The sequence below is a fragment of the Schistocerca piceifrons genome, chromosome 6 (genome assembly GCF_021461385.2).
Source record: "Schistocerca piceifrons isolate TAMUIC-IGC-003096 chromosome 6, iqSchPice1.1, whole genome shotgun sequence".
In the NCBI taxonomy this organism is placed as follows: Eukaryota; Metazoa; Arthropoda; class Insecta; order Orthoptera; family Acrididae; genus Schistocerca; species Schistocerca piceifrons.
In genome coordinates this window covers 135,158,177-135,183,204 of record NC_060143.1, presented here as the reverse complement: position 1 = coordinate 135,183,204, position 25,028 = coordinate 135,158,177, and the positions used below count along the sequence as shown (strand labels likewise).

At 44.2% G+C, this 25,028-nt stretch overlaps 1 protein-coding gene across 1 annotated transcript in view; it reads left to right on the top strand.

Moving 5' to 3' along the window:
* The window catches only part of LOC124802629 (39S ribosomal protein L39, mitochondrial), an 81,501-nt gene that overhangs the window by 36,215 nt on the left and 20,258 nt on the right, over window positions 1–25,028 (top strand). Inside the window, exon 5 of the mRNA XM_047263523.1 lies at window positions 16,251–16,407. Coding sequence (XP_047119479.1) covers window positions 16,251–16,407 — 157 coding nt within the window. The remainder of the gene's footprint in view (window positions 1–16,250; window positions 16,408–25,028) is intronic.

Below are 25,028 nucleotides of genomic sequence, written 5' to 3'. Positions count from 1 at the left end.
TACAGTTACCTGCTATCGTATTGTAATATAAATTGCATTGTCAGTCTACGAAAACTGTGCTAGGTAGTGTATTGATTCAGGTCAAAACTGTCATCAGTATGAATGCTGCGAGCATTCATACAGCATAGAGCCAACTGCACAACTGATCGCTGTTTGGAGCTGAAGATGCTCATAAATGTCTACATATATCAGTAGTAACTAATATCTTACAATAACCTATGCTAATATAACAATGAAATAACCAATTTTTGACAATATAATGTAATCGGGTAGATAAAAAAAATCTACTTATCAAGCGGTGGCCGGAGAGCTTACTTATAAAAAAATAGTTTTATGTACATAAGCTTTTGGAGCCAGTGGCTCCTTCTCCTAGCAGAAAGGTTGAGGGGGAAGGAAGAAGGGTGAAGTAAAAGGAATGGAGATGTTTAGGAAAAAAGTAAGAGCTGGGAAAAGTCACACAGAATCCCGGGTCAGGGGAGACTTATCAGATGGGTTGAAAAGGAAATCTGTGTTTCATCTACTACAAGAAGTGCATGTGACAGTCGTAACTAATGTTCTGTATGTTGCATGTAATAGAAATTTACACTTGTTATAATCACAATCATGGTGACAGAAAGCAAAATGTGTAAAAGTAATGGCTCACATGCATTTGTAGGCTCTGATGTGAAACGAGTTGTAGTCACATTTATATGTGCACTGCTTCCATCGTACAGTAATTTTTATGAGACAAGCTATACAGGTACTGAAAATGTATACCTAGCCAATCTTTCTAAATATGTGACATCATAACAGTGTTATTGGTATGAAAAGCTACAGTGATGTTAGTATTACAAAAAATGCATTCAGTTTTATCAGATACCTTCTCTGTGTATGGAAGTGTAACAGTCCGCCCCGGTAGCTGAGTGGTCAGCGTGACAGACTGTCAATCCTAAGGGCCCGGGTTCGATTCCCGGCTGGGTCGGAAATTTTCTCCGCTCAGGGACTGGGTGTTGTGTTGTCCTAATCATCATCATTTCATCCCCATCGACACGCAGGTCGCCGAAGTGGTGTCAAATCGAAAGACCTGCACCAGGCGAACGGTTTCCATTTTTATGGAAGTGTAACAAACATAATTTTATATTTTCTTTCTATACTTACTGCATGATTTTCTTGCATTTTAGGTTTTTGTTAGCATTCAATTTCCTGTTACATAATCTATCTACTATGTCAGAAGAGTAGCCATTAAGTGTTACAATACACCGAGGTGACAAATGTCACAGGATACCTCCTAATATCGTGTAGGACCTCCTCTTGCACGGCGTAGTGCAGCAACTCGATGTGGCATTGACTCAACAGGTTGCCTGCAGGAATACTGAGCCATATCGCCCCTCTAGCCTCCATAATTGCAAAAGTGTTGCTGGTGCAGGACGTGCACAAAATGACCTCTCAATGAAGTCCCACAAATATTTGATAGGATTAACGTTGGGCGATCTATACTCAATGTTTTGGAATAGATAGTGTTGCCACTTTTAGCCCTGTTGCAAGATTGTCCAGAATGTTCTTAAAACCAATTGTGAACAATTATCATCCAGTGAAACATTGTATTGTCATCCATAGAAATTCCATTGTTGCTTGGGAACATGAATTCGATGAATGGCTGCAAATGGGCTCCAAGTAGCCAAACATACCCATTTCCAATCAATGGTTGGTTCGTTTGGACCAGAGGCACCAATCCATTCCTTGTAAACACAGCCTACACCATTATGAAGCTACCACCAGCCTGTGCAATGCCTTGTAGACAATTTTGGTCCTTGGCTGCATGGGGTCTGCACCAGACTTGAACCGCACCCTGAGCTCTTACCATCTGAAATTCGGACTCATCTGACCAGGCCACGTTTTTCTAGTTATGTTGAGTCCAACCGATGTGGTCATGAGCCCAGGAGAGGCACTGCAGGCAATGTCATGCTGTTAGCATAGGCATTCACTTCAGTTGTCTGCTGCCATAGCCCATTAATGTCAGACTTCACCACAGTGTCCTACATTTTTTTCTCCCATTATTCCCTGCCCTCGGTCACTAAGCAAAAGCCATTGGCCACTGCATTATCCATGGTGAGAAGTAATGCCTGAAATTTGGTATTCTCGGCTCACTCTCAACACTGTGGATCTCGCAATACTGAATTCCCTAACAATTTCTGAAATGGAGTGCTCCATGTGTCTGGCTCCAATTACCATTCCGCGTTCAAAGTCTGTGAATCCCCTTTGTGCGGCCACAATCACACTGGAAACCTTTCTAGATGAATCACCTGAGTGCAAATGACAGTTCTGCCAACACACTGCTGTTTTTTACCTTGTGTATGTGAGACTACCACCATCTGCATATTGCTATTCCATGACTCTTGTCACCTCAGTGTATATCATAATGTATATAACTCTTTTCATATTGTTGTTGTTGTCGTCATCGTCCCCCCCCCACCCTCCTCCCCCCTGCCCCCAACTCCTCCCATGGGAGGATGTGGACAGATTCTCAGTGGTGATGTCTATTTTTAAGAGGATCCCATCATAAAGCACAGCCTTTCGGGATGTGGAACAAATCATGTTATACATTAATGCTTTGGAGATGAGTGGTGTAGCTCCTACATCATACAGGTAATACTCCAAAAGATGAGTAACATTGGACTTATATCAGCCATTTCTCAACTCTGTAAATGTATTTTGGCTGTGTAAAAGTACTCTCCGATGCTTGTACAACTATGAATAAACACAGGTGGCAGCACTTGTCACTCATATGAGCCAGAAAGGAATACAGACGACATTGTGTTACTTGCTTTGACGCATTCACATTTCCCTTTCTGCTACAAACCATGCCTCACAATGTCACATGCAATGCAAAGTAGTTGTGTACTACAAGCTTTCTATTTAATTTCGAGATAGCCTTACAGCACAGTAGCGAAAAATAGAACAGGATAGCTAAGGATCTAATTACCCAGAAACTGAAAAAAATGAACTTTTGTTTTGCAGACGTGATCATTTGCTGTTTATGAAATGAAAAGACACTAGAATATATTTCTTTTGATGACAAAACACAAAATGATTGAATCCAATGTCAATTTCAGAACAAAATTAGGAACACTCAAAATAGTTCACCTGTCAACAGACTCAGTGCAAGACATATTCGTAAATAGATTCCAGCTACAGAGATATCAAAATATCCTCAGAAGATATGAGGTTTGGGTAGACTAATTAAGGGAGGATCTTGGAAAGTAGCAAGAAAAAGATGTCAGATGATACTATGAAGAATATGACATACAGATTTGTTTTCAAAAATGATTTGAAATGTTTCATACTAAGGCAAATATAACTAAGTAATTTTCAATAAAAAACTACATTTTCAGACAATATAAAAAGTTACACTGAATTTATGTTCCAGAGTCCAAATATTCTGGTAATGTGTAGAAGGCATTATTAATGAATTACTCTCCCTCACCACCCTCACCCTCACCTGCTCCACCTCCACATCCACCTCCTGAAAATCGATGGGTCTTTGCTTCAAAACTTGAATGCAAACAATGAAGTGGTTTGATATAAGGCTTGAATGGTGGCGAAAGATATACTCAATGTTTTGGAATAGATAGTGTTGCCACTTTTAGCCCTGTTGCAAGATTTGAGACAATGATAGCCCTGTTGAATGCTGCAGTCCAACATGATTTGTGTATAAGGCAGTTCAATGTAAAATCAGCATTTCTCAATGGTATTTTGAAGAAAAAAATATACATATACATACACAGTGAGGGGCTTTGATGATGGTACAGGATGTGTACGTAAATTACTAAGAGACTGTATAGTTTAAAGCAAGCCTCGAAATGCTGGTATGAATACCTTGTTAAATTTCTTAGTGAATGTAATTCATGGCAGAACTGTTCAGTTCCATGTATGTTCTATGGTGGAAACCTGGTGCTGGTGTTTGTGGGATGTACTGATGCAACAATTAAGTTTATTGTGCAGTTCTTTTCAGATTATATGATAGAGGAACAAACACTGGTAGCAGTTACTTCTGTAAAATATCTGGGAGTATGCGTGCGGAACGATTTGAAGTGGAATGATCATATGAAATTAATTGTTGGTAAGGCGGGTGCCAGGTTGAGATTCATTGGGAGAGTCCTTAGAAAATGTAGTCCATCAACAAAGGAGGTGGCTTACAAAACACTCGTTCGACCTATACTTGAGTATTGCTCATCAGTGTGGGATCTGTACCAGATCGGGTTGACGGAGGAGATAGAGAAGATCCAAAGAAGTGTGGCGTGTTTCGTCACGGGGTTATTTGGTAACCGTGATAGCGTTACGGAGATGTTTAGCAAACTCAAGTGGCAGACTCTGCAAGAGAGGCGCTCTGCATCGTGGTGTAGCTTGCTCGCCAGGTTTCGAGAGGGTGCGTTTCTGGATGAGGTATCGAATATATTGCTTCCCCCTACTTATACCTCCTGAGGAGATCACGAATGTAAAATTAGAGAGATTCGAGCACGTACGGAGGCTTTCAGACAGTCGTTCTTCCCACGATCCATACGTGACTGGAACAGAAAAGGGAGATAATGACCGTGGCACGTAAAGTGCCCTCCGCCACACACCATTGGGTGGTTGCGGAGTATAAATGTAGATGTAGATGTAGATCTCTGAAGAAAAAGTTGATTACTTCATGGGGTTACAAATAAAGAAATTTGACAGCTATTCAAATAAATCAGTCTGCATACATGAAGAGAATTGTAGAGAAATATGGCATGATGACAAATCCATTGTCTTTACCCATTGAACCCTGTGAATAAGTCACCTGCTTTTAATAGTACCTCAGTCTATCAAGAAATGGTTGGAAGTTTGATGTATTTAAAACACGGTAGAAGACCAGACTTATCAAAAGCTGTCAATGTTGCAATGAGACTTCAAGACTCACCTACACAGGCACATTTTGCATTGCTATAACGAATATTCAAGCATCTTAAATCAACAATTGCAAATTGCATTAAGTTTGAGAAGAAGAATGTTGAAGCTTGTAGTGATGCTTATATTGGTGGGACAGAAGCACAAGACAATCAACACGTGGCATCCTGCTCAAGTTCCATGGATGGCTAGTTGTGTGGTAAAGTAAACTGCAGCAGTGTGTTGCTCTTTCATTAGTTGGAGGCAGAAAATGTGGCTGCTACTGAAGCTTGTGAATCACTTGCGTGGTTAGATCAACTTCTGAAATAAATTTCAGTTGTTAAGTCCTCAGTTCCTATTTTGCAAACAGATACCAAAGTACTATGAAATTTATTAATGGATCAGCATTTTATGAACGATCAAAACACTTGGAGACTATGTATCATTAAATTTGTCAACTATTTAGAGAGAAGAAGCAGACATTGTGACAAAAGAGTTACCATTTATAAGATTACAGATGGTGAAGAACCGTGTTGTTGTTGGGGGCAAGTAAAAGTGTCCCGGACGAGTAGATTTGATTGGACTTGAATGTAGGCATGTAACCACCCTGTGATGTGTACACCACATGTACGCCCGCCACGTGACCCAAAACAGTTTAGAGCGTAGTGGGGGCTGTGTCAGTACGAGTGGAGCAGTGCAAAGGGCTCGATGATAATCACAGTGGAGCAGCGGATGTTCATTGTGGAAAGTTACGTGACAACAAGGTCATGGAAATAGTGTGGTCAGTTGTTTGCTGAGAAGTTTAATGGGGTTGAAGTGCCAGACAAAGAGCGCCATGCGACGCTTAGTCCGAAAATGGTTTCAAGCAGGATCTGCTTTGAACAAGCCAAAAAAACATTCCGAAACATGCACGCACAAATGCCCAAGAGATGAATGATGGGTCTCTTTCAACATCTGCTGTAGTCAGGTTAGTACTGTGATTCCTTCTCTCTGCTGTGATTCTTTTTACCCTAGAACTCTGTTCTCCGGCAGACAAAAATAGAAGAAATAATTTTTAATATTGGGGTAAGGAAAATGAAGATGAGAAGTGAAATTTTGTAGCATGTTGATAGATCAAAGGCTCTCCTGGGAGGGACACACCATTTACCTGTGCAGCAAACTAGCTCATGTACTGTTTTAATTGTATAAATTAAGAAACAATATGAGCAAACAGTTGTTACTCCACTCATACTTAGCTTTCTTTCATTTTCATCTGTAATTCAGAATTTTGCTTTGGGGGTAATTCCCCAGGAACTAAAAGTAGGTTCAGATGGCAGAAGAAGCAGTGAGATTTTTATTAGGATTAGCACTCAGAGAGCCCTGTAGAAAAATGTGTAAATTTCTAGACATGATGACAGTGATGGTGTAAGAAGATCCCTGCCAGCTACTTGTGCGTTGCCAGCTTTCAGCTGCGAAGCACAAGTGACTTTAGGCAAATATAGTAGCCATTCATAGAACTGTGACAACACTGAGGCATTGCCATAGAAATGTTTACAACTTTGCTTGTGATTGGTTGATGTGGGTGCTCAAAGCTGTTGCGTCCAACCCACTACAACAGTTAGGGATCTTCTTACATGAACGTGACAACAACCTATACATATATGTTTAATGTATGCTATAGAAATCTGAAAAAATTCACAAGAGATCTGATATTCATATATACAATGCCAGAAACAATCACTTGTATTTGCCTCCCGCAAGTCCATAATAACTATAAATACTGATCCATAAAATTTTTCAATAACTTACCATAGTCACCTTGCACAGAACCACTAAATAAATATAAGAGCATACTATAAACTTGACTAAAATATAGTGTATTTTATTCAATCAAGGTATTCCTAGAAATTAATCACTGTAAGATATGTTTTCCCTAATTGATAAAGAAAAGCTTTAGTTCTGAAATAAGCTAGGTATTTTCTGTGTGTTTTGTTTTTTGTGTTCTGTGTATGCAGCAATTTATTTTATAGAACTTGACACAACTGTAAATTTTGACAAAGCCATTTGTATAAAAATTATTGAAAGGTGAGTAAAGATTCTGATTTTGTAAAGTGTTGTTGCTATCACATACTTCAGTCTTTCAGGAAATTGTGCCTTAACTTGTTGAGGAGTTTCTACAAAGGCAACACACTAAATCAGCAGAAGATTTTAGTACTTTGGTTTAAAAACTATCATAGCCAGAAATTTTGCTGCTATTCATTGACTTCATGGTTTTTGTGACCTATCTAACACATGAGCTAGAAAAAGTGGTGTCTGGTGGCGGAGTATGCAGTGCTTGTTTAAGTACTTCTAGTGATTCTGCTGTTGAGGGGAGGGTCCATTTTTTTGTCCCTATGTTTACAGTTGCTATGAGAAAGAATTAATTGAATTTGACAGCCAATAATTTGAATTTTATGTGTTCATATTTGCCATGTTATTGGCAGAGAGCATCAGTTTACTTTACCGATTATTAGTAAAGTTTATTTCAGGCAAGTACTTATAAAAATACTCTAATGGCTTAAAAGAACTGAACAAGCCTCGAAGGCCCTATTGTACTGACCAGCTGCCATGTCATTCTGAGCCCTTAGGTGCTTTTAGGGGCTTTTGCTCAGCATGCTGCTCTCCCGGCCAGTGTCAGTTTTCGTGGCCGGTGCTGTTATTTCTCAACCAAATAGCTCCTCAATTGGCATCACAAGGGCTGAAAGCAGCCTGCTTGCCAACAGCACTCAGCAGACACAGGCGATAACCCATCCAAGTGCTAGCCAATCCCACTGCACATAACATCAGTGATCTGATAGCAACCGGTGTTACCAGTGTGGCAAGGCCTTTGGGAATGGCTAAACAGGTTTTAGCTATTCAGTAATTTTCATTAGCCCATAAATACCTCATGGACTGTGGCTGAATCAAAACGTTTGAGGAGTCAACATTTATGTAAAGCTAGAGTACTCAAGTGGGGGCCTTGTGTATATATTGACTTCTTGCATGTTCTGACACAGCATTGGCCAAGAAGTATTTATTTGGCATTAAAAATGACTTAAGCCAAAACTGGTTATCCATTAAAGACTTTACATTAGTATATGGCTGGAAAAAAACTTTATTGTAAATTTAATATTATTTGTCTCTCTGCTACTCTCATCAGGGACTGGAATATCATTTACCTTACTGAGTTTATTTATTTCATGCCTAATAACCCTCCAACGTGCTGTTTCCTTGATCTGGGAATTTTGAATTTTTTTCTGCGTAGTATTCATACGTAATTTTTGCCTTTTTGATGACACGGCAAAGAATTTTTCTATAATGCTTGCAATGCACCCTTTAATTTTTGATTACATCCAGACCTTTGAATTAAATAAACCTCTCCTTTTGTGGCACCAAATATGTCGATTCTTTTTGTTAGACACTTTCTCTTGGCTTCCACTGTTGTTGTTTTTGACCTGTTCTTTGTGACTGGATTCCTAATGTGTCCCCCCTGCGGGTTCGGGGGTTAGAATAGGCCCGCGGTATTCCTGCCTGTCGTAAGAGGCGACTAAAAGGAGTCTCACACGTTTCGGCCTTCTGTGATGGTCCCCTCTTGGGTTTGACCTCCTTTTTTTTTTCCAAATTTCCGTTGTTAGTGCGTGCCATTTGGGGAAGGACACCTTACGTGGTGTTTTTGTATTGGTCCATCATGCTCCACCATCTTGCATGTTACCTATTGTCGTGTGGTGGGGGGGACTAGGCCCAACATCTTCTGGGTTGTCTCCTTCTCGCCTTGTGCGCACTCTTCTTCTTAGCGCCTACGACAACTGTGGACCCTTTCAACACCTAACATCCAGCACGGTAGCCAGTCCGTTGTGGTGGGGTCGTCATGTACCCTCTTGGTGGTAGCCCCCTGACTACGCAGGGATCGCACTACAGATGCCAGAGCTGTTTCCTCCCCATGCATGCCAAGGAGTATGTGCCCATCTTGTCTGGGGCACAGGGACTCCGGGCAACGGGATATCGGCCAGGTACCCGTTGCTTTGGCTGGGTGGCGCCCTTGGGGAGAGCCCTAGTTCGGAGTAGGTGGCATCTGGGCGGATGTGGCGCAATGAAGCGCAATAAATCACACCAAGCTGGTGGTCGCACGGCCACCAGCGTCTCTAAGCGTGGTAGAGTAGACTTTGATGCTGCACAATATGACCCTCAGTCGTTCCCCTCGTTGGCTGCGCCATGGGAGGGACGCCGATCTAGTGCCAAGCGGGAGCCTTACGTACCGCAATACCTTGTCTGCAGCAGGACTGATGGTGACTCCTTTCTTACGACGAAGCCTCTGTTTTTTGTGGAACACCTGGAGGATAAGTTTGGGGAAGTGGCGGGGTTGTCTAAAATGAGGAATGGGTCCATCCTCCTCAAGACGTCCTCCCCAGCCCAGTCACGAGCGTTGCTCTTGTGTGATAAGCTGGGTGACGTCCCTGTTACCGTCACTCCCCACAGTAGCTTAAATATGGTCCAGGGGATTATTTACCATCGTGACCTCTTGTTACAATCCGATGACGAGCTGAGAGCCGACTTGGAACGACGTGGTGTACATTTCGTCCGTCGTGTACATAGAGGACCCAAGACTAACAGGGTGGCCACCGGTGCCTTTATCTTGGCCTTCGAGGGTGATGTCTTGCCCGAGAAGGTCAAGGTGATGGTTTACCGTTGCGACGTGAAGCCATACGTCCCTCCCCCAATGCGGTGCTTCCAGTGCTGGAAGTTTGGGCATATGTCCTCCCGTTGCCCATCCAGCGCTACATGTCGAGATTGCGGACGCCCCTCTCATCCCGATTCTCCATGTGTGCCTCTGCCTGTATGTGTCAACTGTGGGGAGCACCACTCTCCATGCTCGCCGGATTGCCCCGTTCTTCATAAGGAGCGGAAGATCATGGAATTTAAGACCCTGGACCGGCTTACTTATCGAGAGGCAAAACTGAAATATGAAAGGTTGTATCCTGCTTCCATTCGAACATCTTATGCTGCAGCCACGACGATGGTTGTCGCCTCATCTGTGCCGCCTTCAGTGGGCCCTCGGGGCCGTGTATCTCTGTCTGCCCCCCTCGTGTCTGGGGGCAAGCCTTCCTCTGTTGCCCCCTTAGCAGTTGGGGGCAAACCCTCTTCTGTCGCTCCCCCCACGCTCACTTCGGGAGTGACATCTGCTCCACAACCGGGAGGCTCGATCCCTCCCCCTCCTTCTCCACCAGCGTTGCCTCCGCCGGTTCCTCTCTCGCGGAAGGGGTCCCTCGGGGCTCTCCCTTCCTCCATTTCTTCTCCTTCCCAGCCAGATGTCAGCCAGTGGCTGAAGGTTCTGCCACCTGCTGGTCGTAGGGCTTCTGCGTCGTCGTCAGCCTCCGACGCTCCTTCAGAGAAGCTCTCCCAGCCCTCTCACCCTAAGGGCCGACGTGAGAAGAAGGAACGGCATGTGTCCAAGAAGAAGGACGTTCCGGCGGTTTCAGCACCGCCTGCTGTACATAGTCCTGGCTCCGGGGATGAGGTGGAGATCCTCGCCTCTGCCACGGATCTCGCCCTCACAGAACCCTTGGGGGCCTCTCCTATGGACTCAGTTGACTCTCCCCCGGTGGCGGCAGTTGGCTCTGAAGCGCTGTCTGCCTCTTAGTCGCATTCACGCCCTCCCAGTCCCTTCCTGCTTCCATTCTCCAATGGAACTGCGGCGGTTATTTCCGCCACCTGCCTGAGCTCCGGATGCTTCTGAGTGATTCCCCTGTTCTCTGCATTGCTCTGCAGGAAACTTGGTTTCCTGCACTGCGGACCCCCCCGCCCTTCGCGGTTATCGGGGATACTATAAGAACCGTGCTGCCTGTCAACGAGTGTCAGGTGGGGTTTGCCTCTTTGTTCACCACCCGGTCTGTAGCTCGCCAGTACCCCTTCAGACTCCTTTAGAGGCAGTTGCTGCCAGGGTTGAGCTCTCGCCGGCTATTACTGTTTGCTCTGTTTACATTCCTCCGGATGGGGAGCTCCCCCGACATGTCTTGGCTGCGCTGCTGGCTCAACTCCCGCCACCATTGCTGCTTCTGGGCGATTTCAATGCCCACAACCCTCTGTGGGGTGGGACTGTCTCCGATGACCGCGGTCGGGCCGTGGAGCATGTGTTGGCTCAGCTCGACCTTAGCCTCTTGAACACCGGTGCTCCCACGCATTTCAGTGTGGCCCATGGCTCGTTCTCGGCCATCGATCTCTCTATTTGCAGCCCTGGACTTGTCCCATCCCTCCACTGGAGAGTGCATCCTGACCTGTGTGGTAGTGACCATTTTCCCATCTATTTGTCACTGCCCCAGTGTCATTCCACAGGGCTGACTGGCCGGCTTTTACTTCCGCTGCAACCATTGAGTCTCCCCCACAGGGTGACATTGACGAGGTGGTCCGTGTTTTAACCACGTCCATCATTTCAGCGGCCGAGGCTGCCATCCCCCGTTCTTCTGGCCTCCCTCGGAGGACGGCTGTCCCCTGGTGGTCGCCGGAGATTGCTGAGGCTATTCGCGACCGTAGGCGGGCTCTCCAGCGTCATAGGCGGCACCCATCTCTGGAGACCCTCATCGCCTTTAAGAGGCTCCGTGCCTTCGCGCGTCGTCTTATTGCACAGCGTAAGCAGGAGTGCTGGGAGCGGTACGTCTCATCCCTGGGCTCCCGTATCTCCCCCTCACTCGTGTGGTCCCGGATCCGGCAGATTTATGGATCCCAGACCCCTACGGGTGTCCCTGGGATCTCCGTGGCCGGCGCTGTCTGCACGGACGCTGCCGCCATTGCTGAACACCTTGCTGCGCACTTTGCAGAGAGCTCTGCGACTGCAACTTATCCCCCCGCCTTTTGCTCTCTCAAGTAGCGGGCCGAGCAGACGCCATTATCGTCCCACACGCGTCGTTCTGAAACATACAATGCTCCTTTCAGCGAGAGGGAATTCCTCGCTGCCCTCGCCGATTGCCCTGATACAGCACCAGGACCGGACTGCATCCACGCACAGATGCTGAAGCATCTCTCCAGGGACTGCCAGAGGCACATCCTCACCATCTTTAACCGCATTTGGAGCGAGGGCGTGTTCCCGTCGCAATGGCGAGAGGGTCTTATTGTCCCCATCTTGAAGCCCGGTGCGGACCCACTGGCGGTGGACAGCTATCGTCCCATTACCCTCACCAACGTTTTGTGCAAATTGCTCGAACGTATGGTGGGGCGGCGTTTGTGTTGGGTCCTTGAGTCGCGCGGTCTCCTCGCTCCATCCCAGGGTGGCTTCCGCCGGGGCCGGTCTGCCACGGACAATTTGGTGCGGCTAGAATCTGCTATCCGTACGGCCTTTGCCCGACGTCAGCATCACGTTGTTGTATTTTTCGATCTGCGGAAGGCGTATGACACCACATGGAGGCATCACATCCTCGCCAAGTTGCATGAGTGGGGTCTTCGTGGTCGGCTCCCGGCTTTTGTTCAAACCTTTTTATTGCGCCGCTCTTTCCGGGTGCAAGTCAGTGCCGCTTCTAGTTCCTCTTATATACAGGAAAATGGGGTCCCGCAGGGCTCGGGTTGAGCGTCTCCTTATTTCTAGTGGCCATTAATGGCCTGGCTGCAGCCGTGGGGTCGTCGGTGTCTCCTTCTTTGTATGCCGACGACTTCTGCATCTCATTTAGCTCCACGACTACGGGAGTCGCCGAACGCAGGCTGCAAGTCGCCGTTCGCAAGCCAGCATCATGGGCTCTGACTCATGGTTTTCAGTTCTCTGCAGCCAAGACTCGAGTTATGCACTTCTGCAGGCATCGGACGGTCCACCCTCATCCTGAACTTTACCTCGACGGCCACCTGCTTGACGTGGTGGACTCTTGCCGCTTCTTGGGACTCGTGTTTGATGCCCGGCTCACATGGGTTCCTCATGTTACTCAGCTGAAGCAAAAATGCTGGCGGCACCTCAACGCCCTCTGCTGCCTTAGCCACACGTCTTGGGGTGTCGATCGCTGCACGCTGCTGCGATTGTACAGAGCCCTTGTGCAGTCCCGACTTGATTATGGGAGCCTGGCCTATGGGTCTGCGTCACCCTCAGTGTTGAAGTTGTTAGACCCCATACACCACTGTGGGGTTCGGCTTGCCACTGGCGCTTTTCGCACTAGCCCCGTGGATAGTCTACTGGTGGAGGCCGGGGTTCCCCCGCTGTGGATTCGCCGCCATCGTCTGCTCGCCGACTATGCTGTCCACGTGCATTGCTCACCAGGCCATCCCAATCGTCGCCTGCTTTTCCCTGCCATGGTCCTCCATCTGCCCGAACGGTGACCTAGGTCTGGGCTTTCCATAGCTGTCCGCGTCCGGTCCCTGCTGTCGGAACTCGGGTCATTCCCTCTTCTGCCTCCCTTCCGGGTCCGTGCACCTACGCCTCCCTGGTGTTTGTCCCGGCCGTCCGTCCGTCTGGACTTGGCACAGGGACCCAAGGACTCGGTTCCGCCTGTGGCCCTCTGTCGCCGTTTTCTTGCGCTCCTCGCCTCATTTTCGGACTGTGAGCCTGTCTACACTGATGGTTCCCTGGTTGATGGTCGCACTGCCTACGCTTTTGCTCACGCTGCCCATGTTGAGCAGCGCTCCTTGCCGGCTGGTTGCAGTATTTTTACTGCAGAGCTGGTGGCTATATTGCGCGCTCTTGAGCATATGCGTTTCTGCTCAGGTAGGTCCATCGTCATCTGCAGTGACTCCCTGAGCAGCCTTCAGGCCATCGACCGCTGCTATCCCTCTTCTCCTCTGGTGTCCTCTATTCAGGAGTCTGTTTCTGCCATTCCCGTTCTGGACGTTCGGTGGTCTTGGTTTGGATGCCAGGTCATGTTGGCATCCCGGGGAACGAACGTGTTGACAGGCTGGCCAAAGGGGCGCTCGACGCCCCAGCTTTGGAGATCGGCCTCACGGCTCCCGATCAGCAGCTGGTGTTGCGCCGTAAGGTGCTTGGGATGTGGTCTGCTGAGTGGCGAGGCTTGACAATGCCTAATAAACTGCGGGCTGTCAAGGAGACGACCGATGTGTGGCGCTCCTCCCTGCGGTCTTCTCACAGGGACTCTGTTATCCTGTGTCGGCTCCGCATCGGCCATACATACCTGACGCACGGCCATCTTTTGCGTCAGAAGGATCCCCCCCTGTGTCGGTGTGGGTCCCGGCTGACGGTCGCCCACATTTTATTGGAGTGTCCCCGACTGCACACCCTTCGGCAGTCTTTTAATTTCCCGGGCACCTTGCCTTTGATTTTATGCGACGATGCCTCCATGGCTGACACTGTTTTGCATTTTATCCGTGCTAGTCCTTTTTATGGATCCATTTAGGGGGGTCCTGCACCTTTCCGTTTCTGTGTCTTTTGTCCTCGCGTCTCTCCATATTTGTTGCTGTTTTGGTGTGTCGTCGGATGGTTGACTCTTTCCCTTTTTTGTTGTCGTGGTCAATCAACCAGTCTCCGGCCATCTTCTTTTCTTCTATTTCTTTCTGTCTGGTGTTCGTCTGTACTCTTCTTTTCTGTAGAGTTCGTTGCCTAATTTGTGTTCTTTAGCACCTGGGGGGGGGGGGGGGGGAGTCTCCTTCCCCTTGGGGTTTTATCTGCTCTGCGACTTTGTCTCGCTTGTTTTTGGAATGGGGGACTGATGACCTTAGCTGTTTAGTCCCCCTTAAACATTCCAACAACCACCCCCACACCTAATGTGTGTTCGTGGCAAAATTAATCCCATTGTTCACTTCATGAATTCTCTCTGAATTGTGAACAAAGTCAGCATTTGTGAGTCTGTGGAATAAAATGCTTCCCTTCTTAGTTAATATGATTGATTGTGATGCTTCATTCCTGCCATTTGACCATCATGGTCATATGAATAATTTATTATGGGGCTCATATTTATTTCATGACAGACAGTTTCAATTAGATATGAATTATTGACAGCTATTGCACTGTGTTCTTCTATTATTGTTGGGATTTACTGTTGGGATCAAATCAAATTTTGGCATCAGAAACTCTTGATCAGAACTATGCCAGATGAAAACTATATTGAAACTGCACATTTATGACAGTTATGTACATATCAATTTGTATTACATTCAGTTATTACAAAAGTAACAAGTATTCATTTTACAAAATTAATATGCGCTATTTACAAAGTATATTCAAACTAAGGGTTCAGGATGAGATTTCATCTATAATTTTAGTATTGAAATTAAGTTGACGTATTTATTTTTACCCAAAGCAAATTGATTATTGACTATGAAGTACACATCAGAGCTTAAATGTGGGTGGCTTCTGGACATTTGGGATGGTTTTGTGTGTTATGTTCTTAGCCCTGGGTATTTAGTTTCAGAATAACTGTCAAATTTTTCAAGGATTCTTAAAAATTCTAAAAAAATGGGTTATTTCCTAAATCATTTTGTTCATTTAAGATGGTGTGAGGATGATTTATTGTTATGAGTGAAAATCTTTAATTGTTCCAGAAGACCATCTGTGTAAATGACCCCCCCCCCCCCCCCCCCCAATGCTCCAGACAGTCATTAAAAGTGTGTACCACCTGATGATGAGTCACTAGATGACTCAAAACCGGCCATGGTAAATAAAAATTGAAGCATCACAGAAGGCGATTGGTTGCAGTTATTTTTGGAAACCTGTAAAGATATCACAGTCACAGTGTTCAACATCCATAATGGATAAAAGTTATATTAATATTTTCCTCTCATCTTATATCACCCAGTATTAATTATCGGCAATTATATTATGTAAGGGCAGTATGAAAACACGATGAACGAAAGGGGAAGCTGTAGTTATCAGCTGTTAAAACTCTTAGCTTCCATACTGCTGTTTTTTGCAATATTTTGATTCATGATGTGGAGTAAGGAAGTACACATGCAGGAAATGTGTAGCAATATTTCCCATTCACCATCTGCTGTTTTTAAAAAAAACTTTTAATGTATCGGCTGCTAAAATATGTTTACAAATGAGTTGCTTCAGCTTTGAAGGAGGAATCACAATGGATCTGTGAAAGTATTGTGTGAATATAAGTAAAGTCCATATCAAAATCTTGCATAGTGCAATTGTTACTGAGGTATATCGTGTATTACTCAACTGTGAGAATTTCTACTGCACACATTGCATAGTGTTATGCTTCACCTCTTCAGTTTCCTGTTGTATTTGTTCTGTTATGACCATTGCAGTCCAATGTTCATAAGACTGTCTCTTAGGGAATATACGTATCTAGTTTCACCATATGAGACAGATCTGTTTGTAATTTGTAATAATAATTTGTTTGTTACCAGGACTATTTGTAATAATGATTGATATTATTTTCACTTATTCAGAGATAAGACGTGTATTTTATATTTACTGCAGCAAAAGGTTTTTTCAGGATGAGTTACGATCCCTGTCTGGCCAGATGGTGGAACTGGCAAAACGTGCATACCGTATTGAGCGCCTCTCTGTCCCAGCAGATATCGCTCTAGAAATGTTTGCGGACAACCCTCACAAATTGCAGCAGATACCAGATATTGCAAGCAGTGATCCAAGTATGTACTATCAGTTATGTTACGCAAACTAAGATCTGCATTAGGCTGCTTGAAAACTACCAGAGAGAGAGAGAGAGAGAGAGAGAGAGAGAGAGAGAGAGAGAGAGAGAGAGAGAGAGAGAGAAGGTGGTGGAGGAGGGGGTTGTACTAAGCTAAAATGTTTTAATGGGAGGTTAAATTAAACTGCTTACTGTGTAAACCAGACAACAGACAGGATGTAAACCAACTGCTGCAAAATTTAATTACGAGTACTTCTGCCCCTTCCCAGAATTACCTATGTGCCTTAATAAACAGATATAAGGTATGGGAAAGCCTGATAAACAATTTGAATAAATCAATTTTCTGGTAATAATTACTGGATAATTTTTAACCAGTCTGCCCGTACTTGTCAGTGAATGTCTGTGGCAATTTCACATTTCTGTCATAGGCAGGATCATGTTGGAGATAATTTGCCATTACCTTTTTTTCACCCTGTTATGAACCGCCAAGAATTTGTTTATGTTGTATGGATGTTTTCAGTAAATGTATATGCAGTGCAGTGTAATGTTGTTACTGTAATGGTTTTGGTGTGTTTGGAATGAAAGCAGACAGAATTATATGTGTTGCTGGCTGCTCTCTTAACAGCAGCAAGGGTGTGCTAAATATAAATCCCCATCAGATGGACATCGCACCATCAGTGTGGTCACATGCCTCACAGAATGTGAATCTTCAAAGAGATTTAGGATTAAGGCATTCTGACAATTTGAAATTGTATGCATCTAAATGCTAGTGCTGAAAATTTACCCATCAGTGGGATTTGAACACACTAACATTTGGGTTGAGTGTTACTCCAAGAATTATTTGTTTAAAGCAGTTATTTGTTGTAAGATACTGTAAATTCCATCACATCCATTCCTTCTGTGTCTACTCTGATATTATGTCATGATTTGTTTTATTAGCCAGTGCTACTGCCTGTTTACAACAGTTTTGATTATTGTGAACTTGCTCCCAGATACTCATTTAGTATAAGTAATATGGGACAAATGTTTCAGTTAAATGGAGATGGTTATGGAAAACAAGCTTAGTTTAATTGGGCCATAAGAATTATTTTGCATAACACAGCTTTTAAATGAAAATAATGATTCCAAGTGAATGTAGGTTGGGAACTAATTTTAGACTAGTGAATAAGTGGTATCTCAGTCATGACTCACATTGATTTTCAGTGCTCTTTATTAGTTTATTGGCCTGTTACATTGCATTCCCCAGTACGTTTCACTGCCATTTTCTTATCACCTCACATCCTTTATCAAGGACTTTCGTATATTTGAATACCTTAGTTCCGAACTAACATTGTTCTGGATCTCCATAATAACTCCATCTAAGCAAAAACTTCACTTATGTGCATGTACTTCATAAAAGTTTACTCTGATAGTAATTTTGTGCATGCCATTTCTAATGTTGAGACTTCCAAAATCTGGAACACAATTTTCAACACAATGTGAGGAACCTAACTAAGCTCTTCATCTTATTTCTACCTGGGACCACCAGTACCTAGCAACACAAGCATTACTCTCATAGAATTCTTACACTCGCCCATTTCTAATCAAGTCATTGTAGTTCCATCACTACCTGTCCCACCTAGCCTCCCAAATCTTCAGAAACTGTCCTCATCACTCATAAAGTGCACTGTTATCAAACATAACTGCCTAGCAGCAAGTCCTGTCATCAGTCTGTCACCAGTAAACCTGACTCACAAAATTCTTAGTCTTCTCAAAAGGCTGCATGTTCAGCATCAGAATGTTCAATATCAAATGAAGGTTTAGCCATTTCCACTTGTTAGTAACCTGCTTTCCTCAACTTGTTCCCAACAGTGGAAGGATTTCTTTGGATCTCACCATACTGTCAACAGTTAGCCCACACCCCACACTGAACATTGCCGTAAATGGTTCCTACTACTCTTCCAACCATGATCAGTCCATTCCCTGCTGTGACCCTCTACCAACCTTCAAGGGACTTCTCACCTATGCCCAGGTTTCACCTTTCTTGTGCAGATTCCTTCCCAATTAGTCCAATTTCACAGCTATGGAATCCACAAACCCAACTCCACTGGTGTACATCACTCATATGATTGGTTACAGTGCTCCTTAAACAGAGGTGCTTTGCCTTTGTTGTCCAGCAGCTTGCACCAATTGTCTGCATCTCCATTCATCTGTCCTTTCTAATGGCTCCATTAAATTCTTTGCCCATCATGTCAAGCACCAATGGTACTTCCATTTTGACATCTTACCATCTGTTTCATATTAGGAGGTGCCTCTCTTGCACCTGTGGTGCCTGTGTAACCTTACAGGCCCTTTACTGAAAGGTAATATCCTGTCCAGGCAGTCAGAAACTGATTTCTCACACCCTTTCTTCCCCTTGACAGCAACAACCTTTTCACCACCCTGAACAAGACATAGACCTTAAAAAACTCAACAAATTACATTTCTCTGTGACATAGAATGTTTGCCAGAGTACATTAATGTTGCTCATATTTAGCTTTGTTACTAGGCCTCGTAGGGTGTATAAGGACATGAAGTATGTCAGATGTTGAATGATCCTTTTGAAGGGCACAGAGATGCCACACACCCTTGTGAGACAATGTTATCAGCACCTGACTGGTTTTGAAAGAAGTCTCATTGTGTGCTTCCGTCGGTGTATGACCAAATTGTGTAGTATCCAGATCATAACCTCTTCACGTGTGCATGTTCCATACAAGAACTCATAATGTCCTCCGTGCAACATTTTGTGTCATCTTGCACCATTTGTTAGAGACTAGCAGGGCCCAGTGTTTGGAATTACCATTCCATGTGTAGGCTCCTGTTAACACCACAAAACAAATGCTGCATTCAGGTTGTTGCATGGACTACAGATGAATGACTTCACATTGCATTCAGCTATGAATCGCTGTTATGTATTACCCGTGATGACCATTGTCTAAGAGTATGACAACAACCTGTGGTGAGGTCCCATTCTTCCAGTATTTTGGAGATGCACAAGGGTATTACTCCTGGTATCATATGGGGAGCCATAGAATATGACTTAAGGTTATGACTGGTAGTGATAGAGGGAACTCTGACAGCACAATGGTACATCATGGACATCCTGTGTCCTTCTGTGTTACCTCTTACGTGACAATACTGTGGGGCCATTTTTCAACAGGATAATGCTTGTCCACACAAAACTGGATGTGTGACCCGTAGTAGACACTCCCCATTGCAGATCAGTCACAGGAATTTTCTATGCAATCAAAGGTAGATTATCACAGCGTTATTGTGTGTAAGTATCTGTGTGGGTACAGCATCTAACCAGCTATCTACTCATGTAAATGACCACTACTGAATTGTGGCTAACTGCTTGATCAAAATGCTGTACATCACAATTCCCCCCAACTATCCCAACTAGCTCTTGTGTGAACTGTGAAGCTGGGAAGACTACCTGCAACACATCCTTTATTCTTTCAGTTCCCCTAACCCCCTCTAGTTGCCATTCTCACCTTGTCTACTCCCAATCTCTTTCTTCAGTTCTGGCAGTTTCTGGCGTCTAGAGGGAGCAGTGTGGTGCTGGTGTGCCAGACTCCCACTCCCACTTTATTATTGAGCTTACGTGGAGTTGTTTCGCCAATCTTCTTTCCAGGATAGCCAAATGTGACTGTCTGCCCAACTTCTTCTCCGAAGATAAGATGCTGTTTTGGAGGAATTTTTTATTCTCTTAAAAGTAACTCCATACACTCAGGATACTTTTAAACCAATCTCACTATATTTTCACTTTCACAAAAAAGACACCATATAAATGATTCAATTTTGTAAGCCCAACAATTACCGGTCTGACAAATACTCTTACATACTTTATAACAAATACAATCTAGAAAGCTCTAGCAAGTCCACCATCCAGACCTCACGAAAGTAAGGGAATAGGTAAGTGTCTTTTGTTTTCTTTAACAACATTCAACTGTTCTCAGTAATGACTGATGTAGCACCGTCATGGAGTACGTCATGTTTGCTCCTTGTGCAGGGCGTGTAACTTTTGAGGCAAGCACTGCGACTACCTGCCCATGCCAATCAACCGTCCAATACATGCCAGTCCTGCACACACACAATCATGGTGCAATAGACACAGTTCCACTTTCACACACTCAGCTTTAAACTAACGCGTGTTCGAGATGGTGGAAATACGAATGTCTCTAGAGTTTACCCCGAAATTCTTGAGGCACTACACAACCTTTCCTCTCATAACATTTTACACTTCATTCCTCCCATATCACTATGTTAGAACCCCCACCCTAGCAGGGGGCTTGCAATTTTTTGGGGAAGATGCTTGTAATGAGCACAGGGCTCGAAGCCATTGCAGCATTTCTTCTTACCCCATGATCAGTCCCTCCCTTCTCCCCTTTCTACCTGTTCCCTCTGACCCATAAACCACAGTGACTTCTTTGCTGCAGATGAAGCTTACCCAGGGACTCTAATTTTGGGCATTCTTCCACCACTTTGACCAAATTAAATAATAATTTTCAGCTAATCCAGCATGTTCCTTGTTGTGTTGGCAGAAGAGCAACACCGTGTTACTAGAGGAGGCCAAAATGCACGCGTTTAAGCTCACGCAGGCTAGCATGATTCACGATATTGTCTGTCCAGAATTCATTCTAATTACTGAATATGGCGCCTTGCTAGGTCGTAGCAAATGACGTAGCTGAAGGCTATGCTAAACTGTCGTCTCGGCAAATGAGAGCGTATGTAGACAGTGAACCATCGCTAGCAAAGTCGGCTGTACAACTGGGTGAGTGCTAGGGAGTCTCTGTAGACTAGACCTGCCACGTGGCGGCACTTGGTCCGCAATCACTGATTGTGGCCACATGCGGCTCCGACGTATACTAATGGACTGCAGCCAATTTAAAGGCTACCACCTAGCAAGTGTGGTGTCTGGTGGTGACACCACATTCCTCATTAGCAGGTATGACCCTCCACTTACCAAAATTTTTCCTCAGTAGTGTGAGCTAGCTGTGTGGGAAAAAGGTTGCCCATTGTTGGACACATCCCATCGGATATGTACAGGCACCTTATTCACCTAGTCTATGTGATATTCACAACTGCTCAAACCCAGCACAATGACAAAACTGTTATGGGGGTGTGTCAAGTACCTGTATGACTGTAGCCCCCCCCCCTCCCCCCCCCCCCTCCACCCCATTGGCACATCTGATGCCAAATCCCCCAGAAAGCCTAGCATGTAACACACTGGATGATATCTGATTTGATCTTTCAACTGTCATCATCTTCTCCTCATCTTAAAGAATATTCAATACCTAAAAGCCTTTCTGTAGGGCAGATCTAAAATTTCTCAGTTCTATAATGAGTACTCTTTGTGTTCCAAATACAGCGTCTCCCATTTTAGCCTAGTTTATGATGCATTTGCAGCTACTGATCTATTGATTTGTAGCCTCAGATTTCTCCAGTCTATTTTATTGGAAGTTGTATGATGATTTTTGTCACAGTGACCAATTTCAGATTTGACACACTGATAATCAGAACATCCTCCATGCTGGAATTTAAAGAATGTCAGTTGGCATAGTTTCACCATTTCTTTAAACCCTAATCTACCGTCAAGGGAAAAAATCATGTTATCTGCAAACATCCTGCTACTGTGATGTTACAAGGATCAGAAGCACCCAGCACTCTCATCTCAGCTCCACACTGCCATAAATTTGTATCTTACTGAAACCATGAAATAGCAGTGGCCATTAAAAACTGCAGATGGGCAGTTCACATCCATTAAGTGATACACTTACCATCTTCAAAGGACTGAGCCTGGACCTAGTACCTAACTACAGAACAGAAGTGGGACTGTTGGGAAATATTTGTAACTGTTATTGGGATGTATACCTCTGCCTCTCAAATACAGGAAATTTCATGCACTAGTCATCCTCTAGTATCCCGGGCATCTATAAGGATATCATCATCTAATTTCACCCGAGCAATGTAGCTGAACACATACCAACAGATTTTGTCTGAGCCTCGGAATCTGAAAGTATCCTCCCACCTCCCACCTCCATGAAACATGAATGAAAGGTGTTATCCATCCCCAGTTCTCAACACTCTGAAGCATGCAGTGCATGAACAGGATTCTTCAGTGCCTTGGCACAGTGCCCTGTAATGGCACTGGGAACTGATTACATATGTACCCAGATGCTGTATCATTTATCCGTAAATCACAAATGTCATATTCTTGTACTTTTTAATCACATATGGTATGAGAGCAAATTTCTTTCCCATGGATTGAAAACACATTTACCACAATTTTGAAACCAGATAAAAGCCCCTGTAAGGAGGACAGCTTTGTCTTACAAATTATTTTTGCAAGTTGTTCAAATGAACGGTGAACCAGTGACTGATTTTAACCCTGGTGAGTAAGGAACTTGGGAGTGGATTTTGGTAAGACTGGTTACCAACAGCTGCTTATTCCTCTTGGAATCTACCATCAGAATGGCTTTCACCCAATGCCTCATTGCTGGTTTTTTTAGAACTGCAAAAAGTGTGTGACTCCATGTGATAGCAATAAATTCTTGATACCCTATATGGTTGGGGTTTAGAGGACCCTCCTGACTTTTATCCAGGATTTATTACCTCATCTTCCACGTTCAAGTAGGCATTTCTCCCAATCTCACCCCGCTTCTCACCCCCACATGACAGCGGAGGCCCACAAGGCTCCTTTCTGAGTGAATCCATTTTCCTGGACTTACAGATGCCATGGGACATGCCCTTTCTTGATATGTTGATGACTTTTGCATCTATTACAGGTCTTTAAACACGAGTATTGCAGAAAGTGAACTTCAGGGTGCCATAAGGAAATCTCAGTCTTGGCCACTAACCCATACTTCCAATTTTCACTACAAAATGTTTAATGCAATTGTCCCCTCAATGATTAGGTCATGCACACCCAGAACTCTATTTACGTTGTGGGATACTTAACATAGAGACATACTGCTTTTAAGAACTTGATGCTAAGATGACATTGCTGCCACATATAAAATAAAACTTAGCACTCTATGCTATTTCAGCAACATTTCCTTGTGTGCCAAACTCTCCACCCTTCTGTGATTTTATAAAGCCATCACACTATCCAATCTAGCCTATGGTGCTGTGCCATTTAGAGTCAGTTCATTGCTGCAGGGTCAGACTCATGACCAGTGCTTCTCAGATGAGCTCAATAGATAGTGTACTGATTGAGTCAGGAACCCCCCCCCCCCCCCCCTCCCGCTCCCTCTTCCCCCTTACAGATTTATGGCCACAACTATTACTTAACCATGCAATTCATGTATGTAACCTCAGAGACCATCCAAACTACATGTGACCCTTGTGAATTAAACTTGGAAAAGTTTTGCAGTAAAGTGAAAGAGATTGAGGATGATTATACATAGTCCAATGAGGTCATGGAGATGGCGGATAATGACTTTACAGTGAAAGCACCATATGTAGACATGTGGCGGAGTGTGAAGGTTCATCTTGTACAAACATGTCTGAGAAATAATCATCACATACTTACACACATGAGAAAGGATGTGATAGCGATTAAAGTGCGCGTCATTTATGTTGGCGGCCGAGTTTAGGTTCGTTCTGTGCATCTGATGTCACAAAACACAGTCAGCCAATGAACAGAGAATGACATTGCCACATCACAACTGCAGTGCAGAGCATGGACGAGTGTCTTCAGTTTTAGAAACGTTCAGTCATAAATAAAGTAATAGAACAAAAGCAATGTCTTGATAGCAGACATTCTTTTATAGAAAGTTTGGAAAAAGCATTCTTTATACCAATTGCTTCATATTCTATTAATTAATTAAACCAAACAAGCAATAAGACTCCTAATTCCGGTGATAGCAAGGAAAGGTGTTTGTATCACTCTCACGAACCGCTTTTTCGCAATAAAGAACAGCGGTAATTGTTTATTTCCTATTGTACTTCGACGAAGCATGAGTAATTCATAGTCATACCAACAGTGTTTGTCAGTATTTTGCGTGACGTCTTATACTCCTCATGGCGTTAAATATTGAGACGAGGCGCGTTAGCGTAACGATTAAGGTGTTGGCCTGCTACGCGAAAGGTTATGAGTTCAAACCTTATGCGGTGCTTAATATTTTCATTATTTAAAAACAATATCGAAGTGTCTTACTTGACGAATTTTATTCGTTTGAATGCAATTTTTTGAAATTTCTAGTGCTTTGTCTCTTCATTAACCCTTTCGCTGCTGCAGACACGTGCTCCCCGCATTCCGCGCTGTGCGCGATTTTGTCATCACTGCACTGCTCGCCTGTGCAGACATATGGTGTTCCCACTGCTTTGACACACTTATCATTGGATTTCACAAAAACTATTTGGCCCAAAAATTTGATTTTTACACGTCTTCTTGACTGATACCTTCTCCCCATAAATGACTTAATTTTGTTTCGATGTTCAACGCAGTTATTATGCAGCATTAAATGTAGTAAACCATTGCATGAAATTTTGAAGAGTTTGCGGAGGTAGAAGTCCATAGCGTATACTTTCCGTATGGTCGATTTTAGTTGCCACAATGTTGAGAATGAAATGTGGACGAGATACCTAAATTTCATATAA